The 22,464-nt window shown below is 36.3% G+C and overlaps 1 protein-coding gene across 2 annotated transcripts in view; it reads left to right on the top strand.

Annotated features, from left to right (window-relative positions):
* SEL1L2 (SEL1L2 adaptor subunit of ERAD E3 ligase) overlaps positions 1–22,464 on the top strand; it is a 116,427-nt gene that overhangs the window by 9,307 nt on the left and 84,656 nt on the right. For both annotated transcript variants that reach the window (XM_029219290.1, XM_029219289.1), the window contains exons 2-3: positions 8,824–8,879; positions 16,990–17,158. In XM_029219290.1, coding sequence (XP_029075123.1) covers positions 8,824–8,879; positions 16,990–17,158 — 225 coding nt within the window. The remainder of the gene's footprint in view (positions 1–8,823; positions 8,880–16,989; positions 17,159–22,464) is intronic.

Genomic DNA, 22,464 nt, shown 5'->3' with positions numbered 1-22,464 from the left:
AACTCATCAGCTCTGAAAAACAAGTGCCTTTGATGAAAACAGAATTAGGAATACCTAAAAGACAAGAGATAGAAATGGATTGAAAGAAGAAACTTTTGCCCAAAAATGTACAAAAGAGAATATGGCTAGAAAAAAATGTACAAGTGGGTTCAGGAAAAAGGGAAGGAGCCCCAGGGCAAAAAGAAAGGGCTGTTGGTTGAAAACAACATTAGGAGCAGCCTAGCAGCGCTGACCCCTAGTCCCCTCATCACTACATGGCACTACCACCAGATACAAAGGAAAAGTCAGCACTTTGATTTCTGGTAACAAAAGGCTAGGTGACTAGGTTATTTGGACCAACCCTCCCACTGAAAACATATGACACAAAAATATACGAAAGTCTTAAATTTATCAGAGAGTTGAGAAGTTAGTAAAGGACTACCAACAAAAAAATCTACGGAATTGCTGGAATGCAAAGAAGTAAACACAGAGCACCTGAGCAGGGCCTGGACTTGCCTTACCCTGGTCCCAGCCCTGTACCTGAATATCAAAACAGCTTTTGCCCTGAACAAGATAAACTTCGGCTTTGGTTTTAGTGGCCTAGCAAAGCAAGAAGGATGGAACTGTAGTCCTCAAGACCTGTTAAAGGTGAGGCATCTAATAAGAAACTTTTTTATCATTAACCAAAGTCCATAAAGTGCTATACTCATAGGATAAGGGCAGACCAGAAGTAAATACACCCCTTCCAAAGTCCAGGGATCTGCAGACAGCTTAACACTTAGCAGAGCAGGGAGAAAAGGAAAAGTATAAATTACATTTCTGAGAAGTTATGGTCTGAGGCCAGCCCTCCTAGAGATTTACAGCCTTGGTAATCCCAGGTATCCTGAGCCTAGAACTAGATCTAAGATGGTCCTGTACCGTAGTGCCCTAGGCACTTGGCAAAAGCAAACTCATGTTCTCCCCACAGGAAGGCAACTTCATTGTAGGTCTCAAAGAACCCACTCAGAGCAGGTTTTCAGTACATAATAAAAATAACTAAGCACACAAGGAGACAAAGCACCATGAAGCAGGGGCATTTTGGGGTGGGTATTTGGGCCAGAGATGTAGGATACAGCTGCAAGTGGCTAGTGATACTCAAGCAGCCTGTATTCCAGAAGACTAGCTCCTGTCACATCCTGATAGCATATCCTACAACACTCCGTTACTAGTGGCAAGCTGAGGTAATTGTTATAGCATTCACAGACAGGTTAAGAGGGAAAATCCAAGTCCAACATGAATACAATCAAGAATCACCAAACATTTGAGAAAAACTAACACCACGAGAGAAAAGCATCAGCCTACACACACACACGCACACACACACACACACACACATACATACACACACACCCTGATAACACCTGAGGAAATAGAACAAATGGTTGAAAACTAAAACATAAAATGATTGTCATAAGATGTATTTAGAGAGGTTGCTATATCCTTGAAACAAGAGCAGGTCTAAAAGATGAGCTATTTTGGAAATGAGATAAATAATGGTTAAAAAAAAAAAGCCTCAAGGGTAAATAGCAAAATTGAAGAGCAACCTGGAGGCTCAAAGATCAAACTGAGAAATTCTCTTAGATCACACTGCAAATGGACAGAGAGATGACAGGTATAAAATAAAAGTTAAAGGCCTTGGAGGAGCCACCCAAAAGTTACAAATCCACATAATGGGATTTCCAGAAAGAGAAAATCAAAGCACTTAGAAAAAGAAATAAAGAAATGAAATAAAATTCCCCAGATCTGAAAAACGACTCAGATTTTTAGATTAAGTGCCACTGAGTGCCAAGCAAGAAGACTGAGAAAAGACCCACTCCTAGAAAATAATGGCAAAATCTTAATATTTCATGGCTAATCAGAAAATCCTAAAGGCTTCTAAAGAGAAAAAATACATTATTTATAAGGAAAAAAAGCACCATGTTGACTTCAAATTCATTAGCAACATTTGGTACAGAAAGATACTAGAGAAATATTTTCTTAGTATTGAGGTAAAATGATTTTGAATCTAGAATTTTATAATCTGACAAACTATCAGACAAGTGTAATGGCCAAATAAGATATTTACAGACAAGAGAAGATTCAGAAAATTTACCATCCACAAATTTTTAGCTGAAATATTGACTTGAAGATATGCTCCAGCAAAATAAAACACAAATTCAGGAGGAACACCAAAAATCAATGGTAAGCAAAGAAATCTTTAAGACTTATGATTACTCTAAATAAATGTTCATTTTAATTTTAAAAAATATAATGATCACAAATTCATTAAAAAAATTCCTTTCACAATAGTGACAGAAATTATAAAATAGGTAGGAATCAATTTAATTAAAGTGAAACAAGACATACATGAGTAATAAAAATGAAATTTTTCTGAAGACCATTAAAGAGAAAAATTGAAATAAATTAAGGCTATAAACCTGAATGGATCTCAATATTGTAAATATGGCAGGTCTTTGTAAATTAACATGTAAATCCAATGCAATCCCAGTGAAAAGATCAACACATTTTTAAATGAATCTGACAAACTTATTCTAGAATTTATCTAGAAAAGAAATTATGCTAGAATCCCCAAGATAAGTTTTTAAAAGAGGAACGATGAGGGTGTGTTTTGTGTGTGTGCGTGTGTATCTGCACAGAGAGGTTCTTGCCCAACCAGATTGTAAAATACGCAATTATAAATCTGCATTAATTGTAGTATTGGCAGAAGAATAGATCAAGAAAATAGAACAGAGAGGTTTCAAACAGGATTTGAAAAATAGTTTTGAATGTGAAGTTAAACCTGATTATGGAGGAAACTGGAAGTCGAAATAGGAAGTTAGTCTTTGTACAATAAGACTTGTGGGTTTCTAAGCAGATGTATGCCTTGCTGGAAACAGTACTTGGGGAAAATTATTCTGAGGGTAGATGTAAGTTAGATTAAAATTAGAATAATCATGATTAAATCCATTAGGAAGCTGTTATAAGAATGCAGGCACGAAATGATGAGGGTCTGATTTATGCTGTGCTTTCCACAGGGAACCAAATACTCACCCCCACAAAAATCCCTTTGGCAGAATTTTCTCTGGACCTTTGTAGGTACCAGCCCTCACTCTTCTAACTCCTACATTTCCAGAGTTGTTTACTCATTTCTCGCTCATCTACACTTCTATTCCCACCCTGGCCTGCTCCCATGATTTTAGTCCTAGGTTTTGGAACTGTCCTTGTTGCCAGGTTGTCTCTCATCACTTGTCTCACCTCTGCCAGCCTGGATTCCTTCCCTGGATTCTCCTGTTACCTGTGTTTTTCTGCTTTCCAGCCATCACGGTTTGATTCCCAGGGTTTTACTTCTTAAGTGGCCGCCTGTCCCAGAATCAGTACCTTATTGTTTCCTAGCTCCTGAACGCCTGCACTCACCATCTGTCCACTTCAAAGTCTTTGCTGACCCCACTCAGCTCTTAGATCATGCCAGAGAGAAAAGGTGAGGACTGAGCATTAAGAAATACACAGTCATTAGTGGATATAAAACCAAAGAGGAACTCTAGAATAGGGGTTTGAAAGGAAGAACGATATCCAGGATAGTGTAAAGTTACAGAAACCAGTGTACTACACAGAATCTAAAAGAAAGTTTGGAAAGGAACCAATGGTTAATATTTTTATACCAAATGAATCAGGTGAAGATCTAAGTGAGGGATAAAGCACCATTTTAGAGAACTAGGACAGGAGAATCAATAAAATACTTCTGTTTAGTTTCATTTGTCAGTGTTGTGTGAACAAAGAATCAGATTTTATTTGGCTTTAACTCCCCAGGCAGATCCCCCATAAAATACAGAAGTGTTTTTTCATAACTTCAGTCAGTAAAAGAACAGTCACATTAACTGGTGTCCCAATGTTCATTTAAAGGAAGATAAACTGTGTCCTGGAAAGAAAGGAGGTGAGCAACATTGGGGGAATTCATGGTAAAGCCAGGAGTTAATGTATATCAAGCCTTTCATGAGAAAGTGGATCTGAAAAGAACTGTGATCAAGGCAATATTGGGGGATATTATTTTTTTCTAATCCTTTTCTCAATGCTATGAATATATTATATACGATTTATTTTGGCATCATTTATTGGTCTAATGTGGCTTCTGAGAAATGAGAATTCTATCCAAGGAGTCCTCGTAGGCTGAAGAAACAGGCTTATCTCAGTTATCAATTGCTGCATAACAAACATCCCAAACTTAGAGGTTTGAAACAATGATTTATTATTTGTCATAATTCTCTTTCGGGTTGACTAGGTGATTTTTCTGCTGGTCTCACCTGGGATCACTCATGCAGCTTCACTCAGCTGGTGGTCAGTGGAGACAGCTGGGTCTCTCTCTCCATATGACCTATTACTCCTGGCATGATAATCTCAAGGCATTTTTCCAAGAGGGTAAAAGAGGCTTAAAGGTCAAAGCACTACCCTTGGAAGTTAAACAGTGTCATCTGCCACATTTCTTTTGGCCAAAGCAAGTCACAAGGACAACCCACTCAAAGAGTAGGGAAAATAATCTCCATCTCTTGATGGGAGGATTGGGCAAAGACACATTGTAAAGGGGTATCAACGTGGGTAACAGTGATTCACTGGGGACTGTTGTTGTGACAATCTACAACAGTCTAACCTTAGACCTCAATGATTCATATCTCTCTCATGTGATTCTCCCCCTTCCAAAATTGTCCAAATCTTATCCAATTATAGCATCAGGCTCAAAATCCATGATCTCATAATCTGCATCAGGTCAAGATGTCAATGAGGCTCCTTGGTGCAGTTTTTAGATTCAGACACCTATGAGCTAAAAAGGCAAGTTACCTTCCCATTACCTCAGGTACCCAACGTACACTGGAGAGATAGAAAAACCACACTACCATAGACACTGATGTTCAAAAAAGGGGAAGGGGAAAATGTACAACAGCCACTGGTCCATGACAATTTGGAAATCCAGCCAGGTGCGTGTTGTCAGGTTTCTATACTCCAGGAGTAGACAGTGTTGCTTGATTGGAGTATATTCCTAATCTTTTGTTCTCCTGGGTTCTGGGCAACAACCTCTCAGCTCCTGGCTCTGTCCTCTTGGTTGTCCTTCCTTCTCCATAAGAAATGACCTGTGTTTGTAGGTGAGAAGCTTTCTCATCCTTCTTCCTACTCATTGAAAGATAGAGGCCCAGAAGCCTCTTTTTATTTTGAACTATCTCAATCTCTTTTACTCTAAGCTAGTAATGTTTTTTCAACACAACTCTTTTAAAAATTTTGTGGTTTTTCTATAAAGCTGTTGGGGTTCACTCCATGCCCCCAAAAGGCATATGGATAATTCTTTTGGAGGCAATGAGCTGTAGTGCTAGTTTCTTCTTTACTATTTCAAAATTCTTCTTTCTCAATGAGGGATAATAAATTAAAGCTCTTGTGTACATAAAATGGTGTGTTTCACATTATGCAAATAGACATACCCTGTAAAATTTTGTGCATAAATCAATTTTTTATAAAGACAATGGACTGCATGTCATTGTAGAAGCTTGCCATTCAGTCTATTGTGAATCCTTTGGTAAAGTTGGGAGAGACAGTGGAGTAGAAAGAGGGGTAGCTCTGGAGTCAGACCTGCATTTGAATCCCACTCTGCCATGTGACCTTGGACAAGTTACTTATGCTCATTTGATGTCAGTTTCCTCATGAGTAAAATAGAAATACAAATATTCTGTGCTTACTCCTTAACAACCCAGCTTCTGTGCTGGGTTGTTAAGGAGACCAGAGCTAAATTATGCAAAGCAACTGGCATATAATAAATTATAGCTAAATTACAGATGTAGAAAGTAAACTTATGGTTACCAGGGGATAAGGGTGGGGAAGTATAAATTGGGAGATTGGGATTGACATATACACACTACTATATGTAAAATAGATAACTAATAAGGACCTACTGTATAGCACAGGGAACTCTACTCAGTACTCTGTAATGGCCTATATGGGAAAAGAATCTAAAAAAGAGTGGATACATGTATATGTATAACAGATTCACTTTGCTCTACACCTGAAACTAATACAACATTGTAAATCAACTATACCCCAATAAAAATTTTTAAAATAAATAACTTAATTAATTAAAGCTAGAGCTACAATTCTAGAGCTGAATAAAACTTTAGTCCCCTTCCAAAGCTGACTCCATATCAAAACTTTTTGATGGTATATTCTGTTGTATGTATATTTATTTATTTATTTGGATGATATACTACTGATCTAGTATATTATAAAAGACACCACAAAGATAGAAATTATAAAGGAGATTTTTTAAATCACACATAAGTAGGTCTAATATATTCTCCCTGCACACAGTGGATTGTGTTTTTCTCAGGGAGTGCTGAAATTTGTGGCAATATCAATATTCACATAGAGGGAAGCGATGAAACAGTGGGACAGGTCTCCAACAATCACCAGTGTTTCTCAATTGATATAAAAACCTACAAGAAAGCATTGTGCAAGGTACTATTTGAAGCAGAATGGTTTCCCCAGTAGCCAATCAAAAGTTTGTTTTCTCTAGGTGAAAACCTAGAAGCCTGATATTTAGGAAAGAAACACATTTTTAAAACGAGTTTCAAAGGAGGCTTTTTTTATTGTGCAACTTCTGCTGTAAATAATGACCAACTACCTTTATCTTCTTTTTATGTTTTAAGCTATTAAATAGTTTGTTCCTTCAGTTAGATTATTGCACCTCCTCCCATTTCAATAATTCTTTTATCTGCATTTATTCTACCTTTGATAGCTACTTTTAGCCCTGTAATTTTCATGACAGTTTGATTTTCTGGTCCAGTGTATAATACAATTTATTCCATTTAATATCCATAATTTTCTTCTCTTATTCTAATACACATGACACTTTCTACTTCTTATTCTGTGTCTGTACATTCTGTGCATACTAACTCTAATTTTATTCTCTGTACTTTGGAGAATATAATAATGGGAATATACCAAATCACATTGCTTTTTCTAGTTTACTTTTTCTAGTCGTGATAATGGAATTTTTAAATTAGTAGACGTTTGCTGTGACTGTAATATCAGTCACACTGTCTGATTTCCAATACACAAATATAATTAGACTAAGTAATTTGTTTTGAAGAAAATACCTTAATTCAGAAAGAAGTCATATTATAGGCAAAGCATTAATAAATTCTAACAGAGTATTAAGTCTTTAATAATGCTTTATTCACCATAGTCCTTTTAAAATACAAATTTACATGTACTATTATCCTGAAGGCATCTTAAGTCCTTTAAAGAAGTAGGCTTCATATAACAATAATAATAATATTATTATTTTTATTATATATGTAGCTAACATTTATTAAACATACTGAACATGTATTAAGTACTGTGCTAAATATGTTACATGGATTATTTCATTTGATTAGCATAATAAATTAATGAAGTAGGTATAAAATTAGGACTTGATCACAGTCCTGTGTGACTCAAAGTCTACATGGTGGGCCATGATGCTATGTTGCCTCTGATAATGAGTATACATGGCCCCAAAATGAGCACTTTGCAAACTTGGGATAAAGAAAGTTTCATTTGTAGTAAACATTTTTATTCTGGTAAAATTTATTTTACATCCTGAAGCTAAAGAGCAATCCTAATGTACATAATTGTATGAAATATGTATAACCTTTAAATTTTTCATGTGCTTTATATTAATGCATTTGTCACCATGTAATTATTGGATTTTTATTTAGAATTTGCCAACTGTTTCTCTAATTTGACAGAAGACTAAATATCAAACAACCTAGGACCAGTTTCTTTAAGGACTGGCTTATGAAGTAAACAGAATTGTGAGGCCAAGTGCTAAAGTTCATTAGTGAGAGAAAGAATAAAACATATCAAATTAATAAATAAAATGTCAGAGGTAACATTAGAAAATTCATAACCTGCTCTTAAAGTACAAGCTCATGACTATTGGAAATATAAAATTTTGACTACCCTATATTTGTCTTGAGTCAAGTTCTTCAGTCTGTAAAATGTGAATGTATCACATACATGCATTTTTTTACTTCAGGAAATATGTGGGGTCATTTTTGCTGTGCATCAAATAATTTTTCAGTAATTGAAACTGAGCAATACTAATAAAGTAGTTGACGTGTCATGAGTTATCAACCCTTTATATCAGGTTTTCAAATTCTTATTTTTCTAAATATGTAAGTTAATAAATATCAAGTACTGTGCAAAAATGAAATATATCAATAACTACATATGTATTCTATATGGTATATATAGTCTATTCTTCATAAAAAGATTCATTAAAAATTGCTTTTGAAAATTATTTGCTTAAATTTCAAAGCCTGATATAATTATACTACTCTACATTTCTCAAATATTTATATCATTCAACTATATTCATTTGTAGTATCTCTCTGCCATATGGATGAGTCTGTAAAAATTTAAAAGACTGTATTCTCTCTTCTATGTTTTAATATTCTCTATTAATAGATGGCTTTTATTTACCTAGATACTTTTTAATTAAATTCTAGCTCAGAAAGCTTTCAACTGTTGTAATTAACTCCATTATTTGTAGAACTCTTTCATGTTATCTCAATTTCATGATGCTTGATTAAAGTATTTAGATTATGTCTGGTGTCAAGTTACATCTTTAAAAATTATCAGTAAAGGAATTACTTTGTAACACACTATTAGTAACTTTAAACTGTGTATTATTTTAAATTATTATTTTTAGAATTCTAAGTTATCCCAAAAGTTTTTTAACAAGAAACTGTAGTGAAATTTTAAAACGAAAATGTTTTCATATTTTATAAAAATGTTTGTATATTGCAGCTATCGAAGCAGAAAAACATAATAAAAAGCAAAAAGAAAGAAATGTCACCACACAGGTAAATATTTTGCTAAATCATTATTATTTTTTTTTAAATCATTATATTTTTCCAATACAAAATTAAGCTATAGGCACTATTACTAGTGTTTACTCAGCATGCTCATATTTTCTTAAACAACTAATTATTGACTATTGTTTCTGTTCCTTTTTTTACATTCTCAATCAATATTTTTTGTTCATTCATTCAACAAATATTTGTTCATTCCACTGTGAGAAGATAAGAATGTCATCAGGCCTGAGCCTTTCTATACACCATGGCCTGTCTGAGGTCCTAAATACTAAGACAAAAAGGGCACAGACCCGTCTGGCTTACAGAGTCACAGATGCTTATTAACCTCAGGATGTCTTCTGACATCTTCAAAGAATTTAACATTTTCAGTCTATTCTCAACCCAGCAATCAGCATAATCCTGTAAATGTTAAGTCATTTCCTTGCAACCATCTCACACCGATGTCTTGCCTAACAGACTCTGTGGTCTGGCCCCACTGCTTTTTCTCTGACATCACCTCCCTTACACACACCATTCTAGACACACTGGGCTCTGTGCTGTTCCTCAGAAACCCCAGATGCGTGCCCACCTTTCTGTTCTTTCTGCCTGTAACATCCTTGAGCCCAGATATCCACATGGCTCCCTTCCCTCTCCTCCGCTCAAATGTCATCTTTTTTGGAGGGTTCTTCCCTAGACATTCTATAAAGTTGCAATCACTCTAAAATCACTATCATAACACCTTCTATCTCCCTTCCTTGCTGTATTTTTCCTCTCAGAATTACCATTATGTTAAATAACATATTTTGTTATGTTTGTTGTCGCTCTCCCTCCACTAGAATATAAACTCCATGAGAGCAGGGGTTTTTGTCTCTGTTGTTCACTGCTATTACCCCAATAACTAGAACAGTGCCTGGCACATAGCAGACCCTCAGTAAATGTTAATTGAATTAATGAATAAATCTTAAATCCAGATTAAAGAAGTAAACTTTGAAAAAATGTTTATATAAATTAAAACCCCTCTACATTGCAGCATTTTCTAAACCCCTGCAAATTTAGCTTTTTTCCCATAACTACCACATCCCATAATTAGCAGTGGGATTGTTATCTGCAGAAATAGAAGTGACCTTGGCATAAAGTTCAGTTTGTCCTTGAGCAGGTAGAGATTTAAGGACATCTGCTTCATCAGGTCATCTTGCTTTCCTTGTTATCTTATGATTTGTAGTGCCTGCCCAATAACATATAAAAGCCCCCTTTGGATTCGAGGACCTCCTTACTGCTTGGGACCAAGGATGCTGCTCAGGCCCATAAGCGTCCTCCCCAGTGAGATTAATAGATGAGGCCTATACAGTAAATATGGGAGAGGACCCCATCTCTACCCATGTACAGCCAAGCAAAATAGAAAACTATAAACTGTACTAGAGATCTTAGAATATTGGAAAACAAAAGCACTATCTTCCTGTCAAAGATGGAAAACATGCCAGGGTGGCCTGTTTGTAAACTATATATCTCACTCAATTCCCCCGGAGTTTCTTCTTTTTTTACCTTCCTTAGCACCAACCTCATAGAGCACAGACTGAGGAAGTGAAAAGACCAAAGACTGCAAATGATTCTAATGCAAAGTCCCTTACATCCATTCTATACTACAGCCAGGATCAAGTAACCTTAATTCACTCAACTTGCCATATTGTTTCATGACTCCTTTGTAATAAACAGGATATTATCTGGCTGAAAACATTCTCTGCCTAGCTCTACCCCTACTATAGACATGGTAAATTCTAGTTATCTTTCATAATAATTACTATTTGCACTATAATTTTTTTAAACACTCACCTACGTATAGCTACTCTTTCCCTAGGTTTTCTCTTTCTGGCTTTATAACTCTAAAATCCACAAGAGTATCATCTACTCCTCCATCCCCCAACACACACTTTCTAAAAACACACATTCACACTTAAAATAATGTTGAAAGACACTTTGTTTTGTGTTAAGGATCTAATACTTTCAGGGGTTCTGTGTATTACTTCCTTCAGTATTAAAGAATGATCATGATCACAGAGCAGGGGTAGACTCTCAGGTATCTAATGTCCTACCACAGAGTAACTGAGGCCGCACAATGTAGCAATTCAAGTGTATGCCTGAGGGACCATTATGACAACCACCACTACCAAGAGCAACAGTGTAAACTCTGAAAACAAGGAAAAAGTAGCCCAGCTCGCAGGATTGCACAGTTTCACCGGAGTTCCCAGAGTCCTCAGTTCCTTTCTCTGCTTCACCTAAGCAGACACATTCTGCTTGTTTTTGAGATTATTGTTATTGTTCTAATAGTTAGATTTTTTTTTTACACATTTTGGTACCTTGATTTATGTCTTACAGTTATGTAATACTTTAAATTTTGTAAAATCCCTTCACATATACTATTCATTTCTCCTAACATTTCTGTGAAGGAAGTTAATTAGTTATTTAAATGGTTACTTATTAACCCCATTTTACGGATCAGAATAACCAAGCATGTTCAAATTTAAAAGATCTTTGTATTACAAATTTCATTCATTCAACACAATGCCTACCATTTACCAAATACAGTTACTGGAATCTGGAATTTCCAAAAGATTCTAATTTTTTTTTAGCTTTGTGAAACCTCCATTTGATATTGCTTAAACTTGATTGTGAGCTTCTAAAGGGTAAGAAGGTATCTTGTCAAACTTTTTTGCATATGGTAGATACTGTAAAGATTTACAGATTTAATTAAATATGGTGCTACCATCTAAGACTTTCATTATAAAATGGGTGGATTCTCCATCCCATGGACTCTTATTTTTTTTCTAATCACCTATCTTGGTGTCATACTTCTCCAAATGCTGCCTTTACCTTCATTTTAACTGAAATCTGGTTGTCTCCTGAGAACTTCTTTCCCTGTAGCCCTCTTGGGAATTTTCTCCCATTGCAAAATAATATTGGTCCTAGTTGGGGTGGTCAGTATCCATCTTCCTCCTTATTGCTACATTCTCATTGGGAGAATAATAGGAGATGGGGACAGAGAAGTAGCCCATGGTCTTTGTCTCCAACTCTGCTCCTGTCATTGTTCTTAGAGACTTTAGTATCCATGAATCCTAGCCTCTCTGTTCTGTTATATAGACCTGTTAGCTCCAAGAATTGCACACTCCTCTCTACTCCCATGGTCATAATCTGGACTATGTCTTTTTCAAATTAAAATTTCAAGTTTCCAAGTCTCTAATGACCCCTGATGCTTTCCAGGTTACTCCGTCAATACTTCAGTTCCACCAGGACCTCAAGTCTATTTGTCCCTTTTACTGCTCATCATTCCCCTCACATTCTCACTTCCCTTCTTACTTGACTTAGAGTTGGTGGCTCATCACTACAGGACCACAGTTTCTTTTTTAAAACCCTTGGGAACAAGTATGTTACAGAATTCAAGGTTTTTTTTTAAAAATTGTGGTAAAATATACATAACATAAAGTTTACCCTCAAAACCATTTTTAAGTGTACAATTCATTAGTATTAGGTACATTCATTCACACTGTTGTGAAACCAAATTCCGGAACTCTTTTCATCTTTCAAAACTGAAACTTTATACCCATGAAATAATAACTCTCCACTCCTCCCCTACTCCCAACCCCTGGCAACCACTGTTATAGTTTCTGTCTCTATGAATTTGATACTCTAGGTACCTCATATAAGTAGACACATACAGTATTTGTATTTTTGTGACTGACATTTCACTTAGCATAAAGTCCCAAAGGTTTATCCATGTTGTAGCATATCAGAATTTTCTTCCTTTTTAAGGAACAAAACAGAAACTCTAGTGAAAGTTATGAGGAAAAAGGTACTGAAATTAATGACAAAAACCAGGTTTCTAGGGTTACCTTTTGATTTTAATTACCTGTTTATCCCTTGTACCATGAATACTTAATACGGCTATATGTTTAACTATAATTTTTTCTGCTCCTTGCATGTAAAAATGCAGAATACAAATACTCTAATATGTATTGGTTCTTAATGTTCTCTTAAATTCAGAAAGCTACCCTTATAATGCATCTGCCAATTAATAGAAATGTTATATTAGCACTGTATTATTAGTATCACTGATGCTATTTTATTTTTCCCCTATTACTTTCTACTTCACCATTTTCCCACATTTCAGAAGTTATCTTTGGATAGCTGTCTACTGTTGTTATTTGGTGACTTTTGAAGGTAGATGTACAAATACACAATAAAATAATTAGCGTTGCCTTTGCCAAGAGAAAGAAATATTTTTACTGATGAATGAGTTATTTCTTCTATGTAAGAGGTAGCTATTCTTTTAATTTACAAGTGGCTATGCCATATTTGCTTTATTTTAAAAAAAACTTAAGCATGTTAGGAAAAAGTTTTCAATATTATTTTATATCCTTAACTGAATATAGTCTAGGAAAAATGAAAAATAATAAGATCATTACCAAAAATACATTTGCTTCCATTTAAGCATCTCATAAGTAAAATCTTACTTTAAAGGAGAAAAATTACTAAATCAGTGAGCTTTTCTAATTTAAAAGTGCCAGTCATTTTTTCCCCAAATATATATATATATACACATTTATTTAAGACCTAGAAAGCTCGAGTAATCTGTTACAACTTAAATTCCTTGTTAAAAACCATAATCCAGACAATCAGCTTCAATGTGTCTTTGTTATGTGTGTAAATATCTTCACTGTCTGATGAGTGATAGAAATTTCATAATATTTTATTTGTGTACTTTAATTCCATTTTAATTTGCTGTTTACCTTCTTCACTACGACCTAGGGCAGGGGTTCCCAAACTTTCACATGCATCAGAATCAGCTGGAGGACTTGTAAAAACACAGATTGCTGGGCTTCACCCCCAGAGTTTTTGATTCTGTAGACCTTAAGTGGAGCTGAGAGAATTTACTTTGTTTTCCTTCCACGGGAAAAGTCATGCCAACTTCCATAAGGCTACAGGCTGGACCAAGTCCTCCTACCTCAAGACCTTATGTGGCTGGGCTGCTAGTGCTTATTTTGCTCTCTGTCACAGCTCTGTAGCACCTCACTCATCCCCCCAACAGGGGCCACTAATGAGGAAGTGCTGAGCTAGTCTGGGTTTGCCACTGCTCTCGTCCTCACTGATGATTTCAATAAGTTCTTACTTTTCATGTACTCTTTTCCCAAAGAGGTTTTTCAGCAGAATTTAGGACCTTACACAGTGCCAAGGAACAGTGACTGTTTTGGGGCATGTGAGATGGGGGGAAAAGGGGACACAGATAGTTAAGGAAAGCAAGATACACCCTTGATTTTTGAGCCCTAGGGAAAGTAAGTCTGACAGGCAAAGAATCCTTACCTTCCAGTTCTTCTTTAACTTCTCAGCTATCTCCCATTTGCAGGGAATGACGCTCACTTCCCGTTCCATAGCAAACATGATTCACACTTACCCCCACTTAGACAAAAAACCAAAAATTTTTGTTTTCCATGTATATAGTCACACAATTTGGAGACATTACCACATGTATGTGTGTGGCGGTGTGAGAATAATTCCTTCCTCCAAAATTCCTCCCTGCTCCTCATTCTTCTTCATCCCTGTAACTGGAATCTCCATCAACTCAGCTGGTCCAGCCAAAAAGCAAGAAGTTATCTTCAGCTTTGTCCTTGGGGATAAGCCTATATACAGTCCCTATCTGCACTACTTCCAAAACATATCCTAAATCTGCCCATGTAATTTATCTCTATTACTTCTACACTCATCTGAGTCCCATCATCCCGCACCTGGTTGACTACAATAGTCTCTGAACTGTACTTTTTGTTCCCACCCTTAATCCTGTGCAATCCACTCTTCACATGTCAGCCAGAATGTTCCTTCTTTCTAAAATTTAAATGAGAGCCTGTCACTTAAAACTCTCCAGTGTCTTCCTCTTGTCTTTATTCTTGTTGAATAAAATGTCAACTCCTTACCGTGTCCCTACATGATATGATCCCTACTTCTCTCCGTCTTTCTCGTTTGTAATTCTCCCCTTAGCTCACACTCCTTCAGTCACTGGGGCCTTATTTGCGTTCCTAGAACATACACGTTTGTCTCCGCTTTAGAGCACTGGTACTTGCTATTCCCTCTGCCTGGAATGCTCTGCCCCATATCTAGGCAGGACTACTTTCCTGTCATTAAATTCTTGGCTACAAAGTCACCTCTTCAATGAGGCTTCTTGGACATCCAATCTAAATTACCTGTACACCAATCCCTCTTTACCCTGCATATCACTCTTTTTGACATCTCCTTGTTTTAGTCTCTTCATAGCATGTATTGATACATGATACTAACTTGTTTACTGGTTATTGTCTGTCTTCTCACAGACGAATGAAAACTCCATAAGATCAGAAAATTCTTCTGTCTTATTTGCCACTATGTGTTCAATTCCTAGCGGGTCTACTCAAATACTATCAGAGAACTTGTCCCTTACCATCCGTATCAAATAACACCAGCTTCAATCAGTTCCATCCCCTTACTCTTGTCTTTTTAAACCTCCTTTTATCAGTTGACTCTTATCTTCCCCACCAGAACATCAGCTTCATGAGGACAAGGAATATTTTTGTTCGTGTCTATCTCCCCAGCTCTTAGAACAGGGTCTGAGGTAGACACTCAATAAATACTTGTTATTGAGTTATATAATCTTCAGATGCTTTTAAGAGTTAGAGGAAGGCTCTCTGTCTGCCAGGGCTCCCTGATACTAGCTCCAGCTGGCTATTGTTCTGCCCACTCCTACTAGGCGAGAAAGGAATCTAAATCAGGAAACAGCCTCTGTAGAAGGAGGATATAGAAACACCAGATAAGCAGAGGCATTTGCCAAGCTTTACTGCCTCCTCAACTTAGCTGTTGGCTGTTTTTGAATTGAAAAATTCAATTTCTTTTAATAGCAATAATATATGATAATCCCATTGTACCAAAGAATGCTGGAGGCCCATCGAAGTCCATGTTCTCTTCTTCATGATACCCAGATAGATTATATTTCCCAACTCCCCTTGCAGTTGGGTGGGGCCATGTGGCAGCTTCAGCCAATGGAAAGTGACTGAAAGCACTGTATACCACTTCTAGGTCTGGCCTATAAAAGAAAATTGAGCAAAGCAAACCAAATGAAACAAAGCAAAAAACAAAACAAAACAAACAAACAGAAAACGCTTTCTGAACAAGATCTTCTGTGCTCTTTCCCTTTCTGTCTGCTAGATATCAATACTCTGGGAAACCTTGGAATTCACATGTTGAAGCTGGCACAGCCTTTATCTGCCCAGGTCCCTGAATGAAAGCACAGAGCAGAGCTGCCACTGACTTGAACACCTGGTTATTGCAGAGCAGCCACTGAGCCATCATACACTATGGGTCCATTTGTTAACATACAATCTTTGTCACATACTTATACTTTTAAAAAATTCATGCTTATGTGAAATTCAGATTTAACTGGGCACCCTGTATTTTCTGTTGCTGAATCTGGCAACCCTACAATAAGAAGAATCACGTTTAAAGTCCTCATTTATCCATACAGAAACTTGTATATGAATGTTTATAGCAACATTATTCATATAGCCAAAAGGTAAAAACAGTCCAAATGTCCATCAGCAGGCAAATGGATAAGCAAAATGTAGTATACCCATATAAAGAATAATATTTGGCCATATAAATGAATGAAGTGCTGATACATACTACCACATGGATCAAACTTGAAAACATTATGCTAAGTGAAAGAAGTCAGTCACGAAAATTCATACACTATGTGATTTCATTCATATGCAAATCCAGAATAGGGGAATGTGTAGAGATGTAGAACATAGATTAGTGATTGCACGGGGCTGGGAGTAGAGGGAATGAGAGAAGAGGGAGGGTAATAGCTAAAGGACTCATGGTTTCTTCTTGAAGTGATAAAAATGTTCTAAAATTGTGATAATGATTGCACATATCTGTGACTATTCTACAAGTCATTGAATTGTACACTTTAAATGTACAATTATACATTTATAATTATAGCATATGAATTATATCTCACTAAAGCTGGTTTTTAAAGAGTCACTTGTTTCATTTTAAAAAGCTACAAATGAAAAAAAATGAGCAAAAATCTTTTTTTTTGTAGGTATCAGTGAGTGAAATCAAACAATATTTATCAAATATATTGGAACAAAAAAAATCAATTAATGTGATCAATAAAAAAGAAAATCTCTTAGAAAAAAAGAAGAATCAGCATAAATTAAGAATAAAAGGAATTCGAAATAAACATCTGTGGAAAAGAAGTAAAAATCATTGTAAGTAGAATGCCCTCTCACAGGTAAATTAAAAATGACTTCATGTACTCTAAAATCAAATTTTGTAGCTACATTCCAAAAAGTCTTAGGATATAGTCATAAAGAGTTATACACACAAAAGCCTTAAATTTTGTCAGTTTTTGTCCACTGACTTAATTTAGAATTTGTACTGATGATAATAAGCAAGGTTGATAATTAAGACTCATGAATAAAAAAACCTCCATAATTATGTAAATAAAACATTTCAGATATTCTGCTAATAGAAACCCTCATACTTTAAAGAAAATCGAAGTTAATATAGTGCTCTTTTTTTTCTGGTCTAGCAATCTAAAACTGTCTCTAGTAAAGACATAACTGATTAGTTGATTTCTCTGGATGCAGGAAGAGTCTAGAAAATATAAACAGTGGAAGCGCATGCTAACCTTCCCGAGGCACACTTTCCCCTTCGCAAGTAGAGCCTGGGTATAGAATGTCACCATCCTTTGCCTGATTTCATCAAACAAGCCTTCTAACAGGTCTCCCATGTAGCTTTCTCCTGGCTTCAGGGCATCTTCTCCAGTATGACCCAGCCGTGTGGCTGACAGTGTCATGGTGCTCGGCCAGGTGTCAGGCCTGAGCCTCTGAGGTGGCAGAGCTTAGTTCGGGACATTGGTCCACCAGAGACCTCCCGGCTGCCAGAAATATCAGTCGGTGAGAGCTCTCCCAGAGATCTCCATCTCAGTGCTAAGACCCAGCTCCACTCAACGACCAGCAAGCTCCACTGCTGGACACCCCATGCCAAACAACTAACAAGACAGGAACACAACCCCACCCATTAGCAGAGAGGCTGCCTAAACTCATAATAAGTTCACAGATACCCCAAAACACACCACCAGATATGATCCTACCCACCAGAAGACAAGATCCAGCCTCATCCATCAGAACACAGGCACCAGTCACCTCTACCAGGAAGCCTGCATACCACACTGAACCAACCTTACCCACTGGGGGCAGACACCAAAAACAACAGAAACTACAAACCTGCAGCTTGTGAAAAGGAGACCCCAAACACAGTAAGTTAAGCAAAATGAGAAGACAGAGAAATACACAGCAAATGAAGGAGCAAGGCAAAAACCCATCAGACCAAACAAAGAGGAAATAGGCAGTCTACCCTGAAAAACAATTCAGAGTAATGATACTAAAGATGATCCAGAATCTTGGAAATAGAATGGAGAAAATACAAGAAACATTTAACAAGGACATAGAAGAACTAAAGAGCAAACAATGATGACCAACACAATACATGAAATTACAAATTCTTTAGAAGGAATCAATAGCAGAATAACTGAGGCAGAAGAACAAATAAGTGACCTGGAAGATAAAATAGTGGAAATAACTACCACAGAGCAGAATAAAGAAAAAAGAATGAAGAGAATTGAAGACAGTCTCAGAGACCTCTGGGACAACATTAAATGCACCAACATTCGAATTATAGGGGTCCCAGAAGAAGAAGAGAAAAAGAAAGGGACTGAGAAAATATTTGAAGAGATTATAGTTGAAAACTTCCCTAATCTGGGAAAGGAAATAGTCAATCAAGTACAGGAAGCACAGAGAGTCCCATACAGGATAAATCCAAGGAGAATCATGCCAAGACACATGTGAATCAAACTATCAAAAATTAAATACAAAGCAAAAATATTAAAAGCAGCAAGGGAAAAGCAATAAATAACATAGAAGGGAATCCCCATAAGGTTAACAGCTGATCTTTCAGCAGAAACTCTGCAAGCCAGAAGGGAGTGGCAAGACATATTTAAAGTGATGAAAGGGAAAAACCTACACCAAGATTACTCTACCCAGCAAGGATCTCATTCAGATTTGACAGAGAAATTAAAACCTTTACAGAAAAGCAAAAGCTAAGAGAATTCAGCACCACAAAACCAGCTTTACAACAAATGCTAAAGAAACTCCTCTAGGCAGGAAACACAAGATAAGGAAAAGACCTACAATAACAAACCCCAAACAATTAAGAAAATGGTAATAGGAACATACATATCGATAATTACCTAAAATGTAAATGGATTAAATGCTCCAACCAAAAGACATAGACTGGCTGAATGGATACAAAAACAAGACCTGTAAATATGCTGCCTACAAGAGACCTACTTCAGACCTAGGAACACATACAGACTGAAAGTGAAGGGATGGAAAAAGATATTCCATGCAAATGGAAATCAAAAGGAAGCTGGAGTAGCAGTTCTCATATCAGACAAAAAAGACTTTAATATAAAGACTATTGCAAGGGACAAAGAAGGACACTACATAATGATCAAGGGATCAGTCCAAGAAGAGATATAACAATTGTAAATATTTATGCACCCATCGTAGGAGCACCTCAATACATAAGGCAAATGCTAACAGCCATAAAAGGGGAAATCAACAGTAACACAATCATAGTACGGGCCTTTAAACCCCACTTTCAACAATGGACAGATCATCCAAAATGAAAATAAATAAGGAAACACAAGCTTTAGCTGATACATTAAACAAGATGGACTTAGATGGTATTTATAGGACATTCCATCCAAAAACAACAGAATACACTTTCTTCTCAAGTGCTCATGGAACATTCTCCAGGACCGATTTTATCTTGGGTCACAAATCAAGCCTTGGTAAATTTAAGAAAATTGAAATCGTACCAAAGATCTTTTCCGACCACAACACTATAAGACTAGATAACAATTACAGGAAAAAAAACTGTAAAACATACAAACACATGGAGGCTAAACAATACACTACTAAATAACCAAGAGATCACTGAATGAATCAAAGAGTAATTTTTAAAAATACCTAGAAACAAATGACAATGAAAACACAACAACCCAAAACCTAAGCGATGCAGCAGAAGCAGTTCTAAGAAGAAAACTGAAATCCTATCGAGTATCTTTTCTGACCACAACACTATAAGACTAGATATCAGTTGCAGGAAAAAACTGTAAAAAACACAAAACACATGAAGGTTAAACAATACACTACTAAATAACCTAGAGATCACTGAAGAAATCAAAGAGGAAATCAAAAAATACCTAGAAACAAATGACAATGAAAACACGACCACCCAGAACATATGGGATGCAGCAGAAGCAGTTCTAAGAGGGAAGTTTGTAGCAATACAATCCTACCTCAAGAAACAAGAAAAATCTCAAATAAACCACCTAACCTTCCACCTGAAGCGATTAGAGAAAGAACAAAAAAAACCCCAAAGTTAGCAGAAGGAAAGAAATATGAAGATCAGATCAGAAAAATATGAAAAAGAAATGAAGGAAATGATAACAAAGATCATTAAAATTAAAAGCTGGGTTTGGAGAAGATAAACAAAATTGATAAACCGTTAGCCAGACTCATGAAGAAAAAAAGGGAAAAGACTCAGATCAATAGAATTATAAATGAAAAGGGAGAAGTAACAGCTGACACTGCAGAAATACACACGACCATGAGAGATTAATACAAGCAACTATATGCCAACAAAATGGACAACCTGGAAGAAATGGACAAATTCTTAGAAAAGCACAACCTTCCGAGACTGAACCAGTAAAAAATAGAAAATATAAACAGACCAATCATAAACATTGACATTGAAACTGTGACTAAAAATCTTCCAACAAAAAAAGCCCAGGACCAGGTGGCTTCACAGGCAAATTGTATCAGACATTCAGAGAAGAGCTAACACCTATACTCCTCAAACTCTTCCAAAATATAGCAGAGGCAGGAACACTCCCAAACTGATTCTATGAGGCCACCATCACCCTGATACCAAAACCAGACAAAGAAGTCACCAAAAGAGAAAACTACAGGCCAATATCACTGATGAACATAGATGCAAAATCCTTAAAAAATATTAGCAAACAGAATCCAGCAGCACATTACAAGGATCATACACCATGATCAAGTGGGGTTTATCCCAGGAATGCAAGATTTCTTCAATATATGCAAATCAATCAAAGTGATAAACCATATTAACATATTGAAGGAGAAAAACCATATGATCATCTCAATAGATGCAGAAAAAGCTTTTGAAAAAATTCAACACCCATTTATGATAAAAAACCCTCCAGAAAGTAGGCATAGAGGGAACTTACCTCAACATAATGAAGGCCATATATGGCAAACCCACAACCAACATCGTTCTCAGTGGTGAAAAACTGAAACCATTTCCACTAAGATCAGGAAATAAGACAAGGCTGTCCACTCTCACCACTATTATTCAACATAGTTTTGGAAGTTTTAGCCATGGCAATCAGAGAAGAAAAAGAAATAAAAGGAATCCAAATCAGAAAAGGAGAAGTAAAGCTGTCACTGTTTGCAGATGACATGATACTATACATAAAGAATCCTAAAGATGCTACCAGAGAAGTACTAGAGCTAATCAATGAATTTGGTAAAGTAGCACGATACAAAATTAATGCACAGAAATCTCTTGCATTCCTATACACTAATGATGGAAAATCAGAGAGAAAAATTAAGGAAACACTCCCATTTACCATTGCAACAAAAAGAATAAAACATCTAGGAATAAACCTACCTAAGGAGACAAAAGACCTGTATGCAGAAAACTATAAGACACTGATGAAAGAAATTAAAGATGATACGAACAGATGGAGAAATATACCATGTTCTTGGATTGGAAGATTCAACATTGTGAAAATGACTCTACTACCCAAAGCAATCTACAGATTCAATGCAATCCCTATCAAACTACCATGGTATTTTTCACAGAAATAGAATAAAAAATTTCACAATTTGTATGGAAACACAAAAGACCCTGAATAGCCAAAGCAATCTTGAGAAAGAAAAACGGAGCTGGAGGAATCAGGCTCCCAGACTTCAGACTATACTACAAAGCTACAGTAATCAAGACAGTATGGTACTGGCACAAAAACAGAAATATAGATCAATGGAACAGGATAGAAAGCCCAGAGATAAACCAATACACATATGGTCACCTTATGTTTGATAAAGGAGGCAAGAATATACAATGGAGGAAAGACAGCCTCTTCAATAAGTGGTGCTGGGAAACCTGTACAGCTACATGTGAAAGAATGAAATTAGAACACTCCCTAACACCATACACAAAAATAAGCTCAAAGTGGATTAAAGACCTAAATGTAAGGCCAGACACTATAAAACTCTTAGGGGAAAACATAGGCAGAACACTCTGTGACATAAATCACAGCAAGATCATTTTTGACTCACCTCGTAGAGAAAGGGAAATAAAAACAAAAATAAACAGATGGGACCTAATGAAACTTCAAAGCTTTTGCACAGCAAAG

The sequence above is a fragment of the Monodon monoceros genome, unplaced genomic scaffold (assembly GCF_005190385.1).
Source record: "Monodon monoceros isolate NGI ecotype Baffin Bay Population unplaced genomic scaffold, NGI_Narwhal_1 Super_Scaffold_13, whole genome shotgun sequence".
NCBI classification, from domain to species: Eukaryota; Metazoa; Chordata; class Mammalia; order Artiodactyla; family Monodontidae; genus Monodon; species Monodon monoceros.
Note: the sequence above shows the minus strand (reverse complement) of the source record. Positions and strands in the feature narration are given on the sequence as shown.